Below are 10,886 nucleotides of genomic sequence, written 5' to 3' on the forward strand. Positions count from 1 at the left end.
CGCGGCTCAGTTTCTGAATGGCCTTGACACAGAAGAGAAGAGTTGAGGAGCCCAGAATATTCACCAGTAAGTGAAGCCAGCCGCAGATTACCCACCCCCTCCTCCTCCCCAACCTAGGGCCCAAACGCTTGGGCTCCTGCGGGCTTCTGGTCAGATAAGAACAAATATCCCACGAGTAATACCTCGGCCTCCATATCTTGCCCAACGCCTGTTACCAGCGAGCAAGAACGTGCGGGTCCCACGGCCCATTAGAGCAAGGCCATTTTAGATTGGGAGACTCTAAACTGAGGTCCCAGAAGGAAGGACTCTCTTTCCTGTATTCCCAGCCCAAGTTTTAAGGGAGGACAGTGGGACAGCAGCCCTCTGTCCCCTCCCCAGTTCTGACCCATTCTACCTCCCACCAGTTCTTAATCTCACAGCATGGGCTAGGTGGATCCAACTAAGTTCGCTCCGTCGAAATTGATTGCATTCCTTGGAACCAAATGCTACCGCATATAGATCGTTCCCTGCAGGAGTGGCCGAGCGGATGCAGGATTTTGTGCGTCAAGCGGCCGCAGTCCAAGCGGAAGGGTTGGGACAAGCCGCCACACAACCTCGGATCCGCGCAGCCTCCGATCCCCGCACCGCCGGGGATCCCCGCACTACCTCGCTGCCATTGTTGCGCGGACCCGCATAGGTCCGCTGTGCACCTTTGCCTACGCTGGAAAAAGGAGCACAGAAGTTTTGAGTGAGTCCTTAAACCCTCTTCCTGAGATACCCCTTAGACGACCAGGACAAGCCTGGAGCAGACAGCTTGCCTTGTGCCCCGGCGGGACGCTGCCAGAGAGGTGTACGCTCCTTAAAAAACGAAGGGGTGGGGCGGGGGGCAGGAGGTGGTTCGGCCCTTGTCGTTACCAAAGACGACTCCGCGGTTTCGCGTGAAGGCCCCGTGCGCGCAGTCTGCCAGGACTGCAAGGCTCCCCAGCCTCGGGGGCTGGCGGCAGCTGTCTTTAGGGACAGCCCCCGACCCCAGCCTTTCCCCAGTCCTCAGCTGGGGCCAGATAACAGGAGACAGGGGAGTCGGTTGATCCCGTCCTCCGCAGAATTCAGACTGCACAGAGGAAGGAGGGGAAAAGAAAAAAAGAACAAAAAAACCCCTGCCTTGGGAAGCGACAGTCAGGCGGTGGAACTGACCTTCGTGACACTGACCAGAGCTAAACTGCTTGGCATAAAACAGCCCCTCGCACAACAGATCGGTTAGTGAGCGACCAACGGCAGGGGACCCGCGGTGCACCCCAGCGCCACACAACTAGCCAGTGTGCAATGAACGAAAAAAACAGACACGCCGAGAACAGAGCAGTGCGCAGCAGAGCACCGTGCCCTGACCACCTGTATCTGATCGCGGGGCGGCTGACCGGGAGAAATTGTCCGGAAAGCGACGGGGCTGGGCGAAAGGGGCCAGAATGAAATCCACCTGCCAGCTAGCACGCAACTAAGCGCTGCCAGGGATTAGCGCAGGGAGGGCGGCGCAGGGCCTGGGGGGACAGGGCGGGGGCTCGTCCCCGGTGCTCCGGGGCCTGGCTGGGGCTGCTGTGGGGCGCGGCGGGGGAGGGGCTGTCCAGGGCGTTTTGATTTACAACCGCTGCGCCCCAAGCGATCCCATAAATTTGGGGGCCGTTTTCACCAAAACTGTGAGTTACGATTTTTCAAATAAATACATTTTCCAATCAGACGGGCTCTGTTTAGGTTGAACGCGTCCCGGAGCAGACATCTCTCCGCGCGGAAAATACACAGAGGAGGAAACGGAGCCGGGACAAAGCTCAGACGACATAAAAACTTGTGTAAACACGTTGTCATTTACGGACTTCGGAAGAGAAAGGGAATGGGGGAGGGCGATGTTTAATTCTCCCTTGAATCCTCAGGTCCCAGCCCCCTGGGAAGACACAGAAAGTTTAATATTCTTTTTCCATAAGCTTCCTTTGTGTTACTCATTAGACAGCGGACAGCATTAGGTTTACCTTAAATAGATTTTGTGTTTTTGTGGTTGTTACAAACCTAAGGATGGATAGGGTCCTCCCCCCACCTTAGTTTTTCTTTAGGAAAGAGTGTGAGGAAGAAACAAGAATAGATTATTGTAGCAGGGGACGGTCTTCGATTTCTAGCTGTGTGCTTCATGCTCTGGGCCACTGTTTTGCCACCTGCAGAACAAGGGAGCCAGGCGAGGGACCAGAGGCCCTGGTTGCACACAAGAACATTGACACGTAATTGTGGGTACCACTGCAAGGAAGCTCAGCAGCTCCCGAAGGTGAAAGGTAGACCATGTCAACTTCTGGCTTGGATTTTCTCTGGCAAGATCAGCTCTCATCTGGGAAAAGGAGGGAGTAGGGGAAAGACAGGGCCTACAATCCAACGTCAACGCGTCTGCCCTCGAGGCCTGGGCTCTAGCCCCATCTGGCACACGCTGGCTGTGTGCCCTTGGGCAAGCCCCTTCCCTTCTCTGGGCCTCTCAGTAGACTGGCTCCTCCCGCACCGGCCCAGGCAACCAGGCCTCACTCCACGAGCTTCCAAGAGGAGAAACGGAGCCGCCTTCTCTCGCTTCGCTGCCTTGACTGTTCCCCGTCCTCCGCCTCGGGGAGCGGGTTGGGTCAGACTGGAAAGTCCTAGACGCTCTTTAGATGCGGCAAAGAAATGTTTAAGGGATTTGCGCGCTCAAGCTGCGGGGTAAATGGCCCGCAGGCTGATTTATGGCGCGTTACTGCGCGACGCGATTCCCCAAGACAGCGAGAATATTTTACACCGCGCTAATATAAACAGGCGGCCGGCCGGGCCCTTTTTATGGAGTTCCTGTAATTACCCGCGCCCTGACAGGTCCTTGATTTACGGCCCTATTTAGATAAGGGGTCCGGTGCGGGGATTGCCGGTGGCGTCAAGGTCATAAGACGCGGCGGGAGAGGGTTTGCGGTAGGCGCCCCTGCGGAGCGGGTCTCCGAGGCCTGCCAGTCCCTTGGGCGGGAGCGAGGGGAGACGTGGCGCAAGGGCGGGAGAGGGACCCTGGGGCCGAGGCCTCTGCCGCTCCGCTCCGGAGGGCCGGGACTTGAGTAACGCCGGTCCAGTCTCCAGATGGGGGAACTGAGTCCTGGAGGAGGCGAGGACTCCCCCTCCGTCCGTCACCGCCCCCCCCCCCCGCCCCAAACCCCACAGCGAACGAAATGGAAGTGGCTGGGATCTGGAACTGGAATTCGGGTCTCTGGCAACTCACCCCCACACCTGGCGATGCTTGGCCTCTCCCACCGCCAGCCTGCGACGGTGGGGTTCTGTAAAGTCGCCGGGGAAAGGCGAGGGCTCAATGCCGTCCACGAAAGGGCTGGTGAGGTCGGAACAGAGCACTGTGCCAGCACTACGCAGGGCGACGGAATCGTGTGGAAGCCTCACACCATTTCTCCCCCTGTGACATTAATAGTCTTAAAAACAGAGCCACCATATATCCAGTTTACTGTTCCTGTGCTAAGAGCTTCATTTATACTATTTCCCCTCGTCTGAAGTCAGCCCTCCGGACGGGTATTATCCTCCCATTCCCAACTGAGGGAGGAGAAAACTGAGGATCGGAAAGTTCCCACGAGAGGAATGCCAGTCCTTTCAGGGTTTCAACCCAGGTTAGCCTAAGTCCACCGCTGGGCTTTCTTAAGCACTCCTTTAATACAACTTTCCACCTCTATGTGCTTAAGCTCGCGAACATGTCAAATGGGTGAGAGTTCTCACCCAACCTCACCAGCACAACTGGAGGAGGAACCGTGCATTTGAAAATGCTCTGAGCTCCAGACCTTCTAAAGGTGCTACGTGGGTGAACACCAAGGCGTTCCCCAGGAGAGGCAGGGCGGGGGGGGTATGAGACTGGTGGGTCGGACCCGGGGGTTCCTCCTCCTCAGTCTGTAAACCTGGGCCAGGGGAGACTGGAGTCCTTCCCTGAGCCAAGAACTAAATCTGCGTGTGGTGAGCAGGAAACCAAGGCAGGGAATTACAGAGCTCCAGACTATTGATCCTCTCTTCTGAAAATGGAGAGGCTGAGCCCTGAGAGGAAGGGAACACAGCAAAGTGCTAGGCAGAGCCGGAACTCTTGCTCTCAGCCTAAAGCAATTCCTGCCAAACTCCTGGATCACAGTTCCCGTCCCCCCCCCCCCCCCCAAACACACCAAGTAACCTGGGGCAGAGAGAACACCCTCACAGGTCAAAATGCACCTGAGCCCAGCTAGAGTTAAAAGTGCCTTGGGTATACCTGCAGAATTAAGTTATTGCTGTTAAAACCTGGCCTTTTCATTTCACTAGTCTTTGAAGAGTCCAGATGCTTGGTAGATGTTCAATAAATTATTTTAAAATTGAATTTGTTCTTTTAACATTGTCATTAAATTTCTAGAAAGACCTCTTTCAGTAAATAATGGGATCTTAAAAAGGTTTTGTTGTTTTTTTTTTAAGTTAGGGAACCCCACTGAAAATAATTTTAAACTTTAATTTACTGAATTTGCAATCATGAGAAATGGCAGCAAAGTAAAATGTATACACATTTATAGTCACTGGTCCATTTTAGGAGACTGGTGGTATCTGACAAAGAAATTAGAGTAGTGAGGTTGGGGAAGGAAATTGTGGGGATTTCTAACACATATTCTCTTTATTCTGTCTCTTTCTGGGTCATGGTAAAACAATAAACTATCATCTCTAGGTGGGAAAAAAAGTGCCTTGGGGGTCTCCCAGAAGGCTGGGTCTGGAGCCTCGGCGCCCTGGGGTCTACACAGGCACCTGAGATCTCCCAGGCGTCGGTCCTGCAGGAACCCACCCAGCCTGGAGTCCCAGCGAGTCCCCTAGGGCCTCACTTTCAGAGCAGGCGCCACTCATCTGAAGACTTAGAATCCTTCACAATCTTTGTGGGAAGTGGGAGGGGAGCACCCTGCTCTTTAACCACCCATGGATGTGGGGGGGGGGTGTGAGGAAGCAGGGCAGTCTCAGGGCCCTCAAGGGGTCTGATGGAACTGGGACTCATCAGCCAAGTACTGATAATATATTCCCCACCACAACTAAGCAGGCTGGATATTGGGGGGAGGGGTGATGTGTAAACACAGAAAAAGATAGGGACATGTGGGTGGGGGCTGGAGCATGAATTTGAGAGTATGTGGATAATTGTGTGTACCTATGTGAGTGTTCCTCATTCATGTGGGTGCTGTGATAATGTGCATACTATTGTTCATCTTCGTATCATCGACGTGTGAATGTGACTATATAGGTAAGACAGAATATGTCATAATGTCTGAGAGTTTGCGTGCCAGTGTGTCATGTGCAAACATGTGAAAACATCTATTTCTGAGCATCTGTGCATATATAGTAGTGATCATGGCTATGTACTTCTGTGTGTTTGTGGGACTGGAGGCTTAGTTGTGACACTGAGAATACACAAAATGTATGATGTGGTTTTCGAATGTTTGTGCTGTGAATACAATTGTGGAGCATTGTAAGAACATATAAACTGGTTGTACCCGTGCACAACTGTGGCATAAGGTGATGTGTAGAACTCTACAGTGGTGTGATATTTATGTAGAATGTGTGTGCCTCTGCTGGAAGATGGTACCTTACGCATGCCCATGTGGACACTTTGGAGTGGCTTAGCTGTAACACATCTGTGTCAGAATGTCTGCCCTGTGGACAGCAGAGATAATGCATAAAATCCTAGGAATGCATGAACATTGAAATGATGCCTTGTGTGGTTGTACATGTGTTATCCTGAGAATACACATACTTTTAGGTGCACAAATATATGGACTTTTGTGTATGTGGCGAGTCTGAGAGCGCCGCTGTGCATGTGCAACCTTGGGCCGAGTGTGCCACTCTGAGAGCCTGCGGGTGGAGATTGCGCCTGGATTACGGCAAAGGCTGAGTGTGTGTTGAGGACTGAGGTCCTTCTCCACAGAGCAATCACTTTCCCCATCCAAGAGTCACTCCGGAGAGCCTCCGGGCCGGGAGGTGCGGGACCCTGCAGCGCCACGGGTAACTGGGCGCCAGGCGCTCCCTCCCCTTGAACCTCCGGCTCTGGTGGGCCCAACCCCAGCGCTGCTGGCGCCAGGCGCCCGGAGAGCGGCGGGTTTCCAGCTTGCCTCAGGCAGGAAACCGGGACCTCCCTCCCCCCACGCACCTCTAGGGCCCACAGCCCAGCCCAACTCCCCTCTGGGGAACTGGCCAGCCCAGGACTGGGCATTTGTCTTCTTCTCTCCTGCGGTGTCACCCCACCCTTTCCATTCACTCCCTTGTTCGGGAGAGAAAATGATACAGTATCCATTGGCTAGGGGACCCAAGGACAATCATTCATCTTCTCTGGACCCCTTCTCTGGGTCTGTACAAGGAAAGAGTTGGCCTTTCTCCCTCTGCCTTTGGACTACGTGTGCTAGGCACACAGTGGCGTCAATAAATCATTCAACAAATGGATAAAGGAATGAATTTGCCCTCTCAAAAGAGCAGCCATATATTGCTCTTCCCCTCCCTCTCCTCCACACTGCTTCTGGAGCAGGGCACACTCCGTCTACCGCACCCAGGGAAGGGGCGCTGGGAAAGGTTGGTGCCATGGAGGGACCAGGTATGAGGGCGTCCAGCTCGGGAGCTACTGCAACAGGAGGTAGGACAGAGAATCCCGCCAGGAGGGCAGTCATCCTGGGAATTTCAGGCCCCGAGAGAAGCCCCGGGAAAGGCCCCTGTGGAAGATTCCGAAGAGCAGGGAAGGGCCCCGGCGGCGAGCGGAACAGGCGGAGGTCCGGGAAGCCAGGGCAAGGTCTCTGCTTAGTCTCTGCGCTGGTGCGAGTGATATGCCCCTTGGTGCGTTTCACCCCGCAGTTCCTTCCTCCCGCTACGCGACCCTGGCGGCCAGTGTGGAGGTTGTGGTATACCCTCTATATGTGTTTACCACCAACCGCTGATTTCTCGCTTTGGCACTAGCGTGTGTTACAGAGCCGAACATTCTCAAACGGCAGTGACTAGGTGGAGCGGTCCACGTGAGCCGCGTCGCCCGCGGGCCCATTGTCCGAGTCCCACGGAGCGGAGGCGGCCTCCGTGGCAGCCAGCCGGGCAGCACACACGACTCGGTCGGAGGTGCACTGTCTGCTCCCGGTCCTGCGGGATGGGACCGGTGGACCAGGGGCTCAGGAGCTCGGGGAAGAACGTCAGGGGGTGATCCCGCCGCCAGAAGCGCCCTCTCATCTCCTGCCTCGGACACCGAGTCCGCGGAGTTCGGCACTGGGGACTGCAGCAATCCCTATTTTAAATTCTAGAGGGTCTAGAACAAGAACCTTTCTTTCTCGGTTTCCCTGTAGGTGCAATTAAATGACTCTGGATTTCTTTCCTTGGGCCTGGGGGGAGGAGGTGGCCACCACCTTCCAGGGCGTTGACAGGCCTGCGCCTCAAGTACAGCCCCCGCCTGCCCCTCCCGAGCCGGGAACTGGGTGGGGGGAGGGTGGAGGCGGGGCGCCTCCCTGTCCCTGCAGGCTGCCTGGAGGCGAGTGGCGCAAGCTGAGTTTAAAAACTGGGACGGCCACCCCCTCCCTCCTCCCCACCCCCCTGCCATTGGCTCCAGGGAGAAGTTGACATCAAAGCCGTGGCCTTATATAAGCCAGACCCCGAAGGGGAGGCCGCAGAAGGGTTAAAACAGGTCTCCCTACGTCGGCTGTAATCGTCCTCTTCCTCCGCATCTCGAAATCTTCGCCGTGGCATCGCTGCATCTCGCCGCTTCTCGATATCCTCACCGGCCACACAGCCCGCTACAGCGCGACAGGAAGTGGCAGGCTGCGCATCTCTTCTTTAGTCTTGCCCCGGACTCTCCCAGAGCCTGCGCCCATCGGAGCGCTACCCACCGGTGGCCCGGGTCGTCTCTGGGGTGCATGGGGCGGCACTAACTGGGCTGGCGGTGCAAGCCAGGTGCCGCTCCAACATGAACATCGTGGGCAGCTACGCGCACCATCACCACCACCACCACACGCATCCCGCGCACCCCGTGCTCCACGAGCCCTTCCTCTTCGGTCCGGCCTCGCGCTGTCACCAGGAGCGGCCGTATTTCCAGAGCTGGCTGCTGAGTCCCCCTGACGCCGCTCCGGACTTCCCAGTCGCTGGGCCACCGCCCACAGCCGCAGCGGCCTCGACCTCTGCCGCTTACAGTCAAGACTCCAGTTCCGGCCAGAGCCCCGGGCACCTGGAGGCCCTCAGCGGCCGCCTGGGCCGGCGGAAAGGCTCGGGACCCAAGAAGGAGCGGAAGCGCACCGAGAGTATTAACAGCGCGTTTGCGGAGCTGCGCGAGTGCATCCCCAACGTGCCGGCCGACACCAAGCTCTCCAAGATCAAGACTCTGCGCCTGGCCACCAGCTACATCGCCTACCTGATGGACGTGCTGGCCAAGGACGCACAGGCCGGCGACCCCGAGGCGTTCAAGGCCGAAATCAAGAAGGTGGATGGCGGTCGCGAGAGCAAGCGGAAAAGGGAGCTGGTAAGTTCGGGGGCCTCTTTGCTCCAGCCAAGGGCGCGAGCGGCGAGCACCCGCAGGCGAGCGCACAATGGAGGGAGTCTGCGTTGCCGTGCGCGAGACTTTGAGAGGCTGCGGAGAGTTCTGAGATGGTCAAAATGTGGGATTGTGTGCGTGAGGGAGATTCATATTTGAACTTAATTCGTAATGTGAAATAGTGTTTGTAAGGCTGTGAATAGAGACAGAATCTAAACCTTTTCGGAAGGGGGTGGTCATAGAGTCCCTTTTAAGAATCCATTGGGAGCTTGAGACCCTAGGAAATGCACACATCCTATGTTTTGCTTCCAATTTCAAGGGGTCCTCCGCCATGCCTGGGCTCCTCTGGAATCCAGCTTACGGATGCTGTAGGAACTCCGCTTTAAACGTGCCTGAGTGTGAATTTATGCATACGGGGTTTAGTTAGGGTTTTCAAAGGACCTTTGCCGGAGGGGCTCGCCTACTTCTCTCGTCCTACCGATAGGAAAACTGAGGCCCAGAGTGGGACAGGACGTGAAGTCCACCTACCCGAGGAGTCGGAGGTGCAGCTCGGGTAAAATAAGTCAGGTCTTCTACTCCTAGTCCAGAGCGCGTTCCACCGAGCACCAGTTCCTACGGTCTAGTTCCAAGGGCGACCTTGATGGTTTGGTGTCAGCACCAATGGGGGAGAGCCTCAGCCTCGCCCGCTTCTTTTGGCTTCTTCAGTCTCTACTCGTCCTTTCTCGATCCTCTCCAGTGAAGGCAACGCTTCCGAAGCCCGGTTCTGCTGGCCCAGGGCTGTGGGACCTCCGAGGGCGGAGATTTCCAGGCTGGAGAGAACTAGTTTCTCTAGGCTGGCCCGCTGAGCCGCGCGCGCTGCCGGTGGAAGATAAGTAGTGAGCCCCTCCGGGTTTGATCTGACGGGCAGGGGCTTTTGTCAACTGGGAGACTGGGGAAGGCAGCGAGGCATGGAGTCTCTACACCACCGCTCTGGGCTAGAGGAGCTGCAGGCCTGGGGTGACGCCTGGGTGAGAGTTGTCATCGGGGTGTTCCCAGCTTCTACACGTCTCAGCCTCCTTCCAGTAGCACCGCTTGGTTTCTCTCAAGAGCCGGGGAGGGGGATGCTAGGCCAGGCCGCCTGCCCTTCGCCTCGCCCTGTGAAGTGTCCCAGTGCAGGCTGGAGGGGACCCAACCCAATATCCAAGCCCGGGCACTAAACCAGGTTGGAAAACCTGTGCGATGTGGGGGTAAGGGGGTCCGCGGCAGCGGGGAAAACTGTTGATTTCCTTCTCCTTCCATTCCCACCCCTGCGTTCTCTCTTGGGCGCCGTCATGCCAAACCTAGGTGCATCAGTTTCACTAGATGTAAAAAATTCTCATTACCGAAACACTAGCCGCTGCCCAGCCCACCCTGCCCCTAGGAACTCGGCGCACAAGGGCAAGTTTTATGAGCTTGTTTGCCTATTTTGCAAACAGAAATCTGTCACTTATTTAAAGGTTCCCAGTCGCTGCTCCTGACACCTTTCCCCCCACCCCACTCTACGCCCGGTGCCTGTAGCAGAAAAATTTAAACCTGTCTCTCTCGCCTCTTTTCTTGTGTGTGTCCTCTGGCAGCAGCAGCATGAAGGCTTTCCTCCTGCCCTGGGCCCAGGTGAGAAGAGGATTAAAGGGCGCACAGGCTGGCCACAGCAAGTCTGGGCGCTGGAGTTAAACCAGTGAGCTGAGGCCCACGCCGAGGACCCCGCCACCGCGGCCGGCCGACCCGGAGGCCCGGGAGGAGAGGAAGGTGGTGGCAAGTGCCAGGCCCTGGGTGCCAGGGGCAGATGGGGCGCCTCCAGCCGAGCCTCTGCTCCAAGCTGGCAGGTCGCTGGCCGCAACGACACACTTGGATCGCACGTGCAATGTCATTTGAAATTGTTTTTAATACGTTAAGAGAAAGAGAAATATATATATATCCACCCCCCCAGAACGGAGAGGGCAGCTCTTGGCAGCACGATGCGGGAGGGAGGGACTGCAGGACCTGAATGGGCTGAGACGCACCCTTGCAACCCTTCTGGGGCGAATTCGGAAGCCCCAGCGCCTTCCCCGCTGTGCTATCTGGTTCTCTTTCTCATCCCTTCTCTGCTTCCAGCCCAAACCCTCCAGCAGTCAATCCCGAATTACAATGCAATAAGAGGAATCAATAGGTTACTGCCAAGGACAGAGAACCGGATCAGGAACACGGAGGGCTGCCTTTTGTTGTTGAACTCCCTCGAACAGTGGTGTTTTTACTTTTTGTCGCTGCACTTCCTACTTAGTTCCAAGGGAAACACTTTTTTCTCCTTCGTTCTTTTCTTCCTTCCTTTCCAAATAAAAGCTTTTCCCTATGTTGAAAAGTTTTTATGTATTTAAACTACCTACAGTGCCTGCTG

General features: G+C 56.0%; 1 protein-coding gene across 1 annotated transcript; it reads left to right on the forward strand.

The window, feature by feature from the left end:
• The first annotated feature begins 7,936 nt into the window (after positions 1-7,936).
• HAND1 (heart and neural crest derivatives expressed 1) lies at positions 7,937-10,194 on the forward strand. Its single transcript, XM_054567907.1, has 2 exons — positions 7,937-8,485; positions 10,090-10,194. The coding sequence occupies exons 1-2, from the start codon at positions 7,937-7,939 to the stop codon at positions 10,192-10,194; spliced, it is 654 nt and encodes a 217-aa protein (XP_054423882.1).
• Positions 10,195-10,886: the final 692 nt, after the last annotated feature.

Source organism: Pteronotus mesoamericanus, unplaced genomic scaffold (assembly GCF_021234165.1).
Source record: "Pteronotus mesoamericanus isolate MK-2021 breed Mesoamerican mustached bat unplaced genomic scaffold, CSHL_Meso_final contig_2, whole genome shotgun sequence".
Taxonomy (NCBI): domain Eukaryota; kingdom Metazoa; phylum Chordata; class Mammalia; order Chiroptera; family Mormoopidae; genus Pteronotus; species Pteronotus mesoamericanus.

Bases quoted from the DNA above. Each gene is read 5' to 3' on its own strand.
- HAND1 (XM_054567907.1), top strand. From the start codon at position 7,937: ATGAACATCGTGGGCAGCTACGCGCACCATCACCACCACCACCACACG. The intron at 8,486-10,089 runs GTAAGTTCGGGG...GTCCTCTGGCAG, and splicing joins GCAAGCGGAAAAGGGAGCTG to CAGCAGCATGAAGGCTTTCC.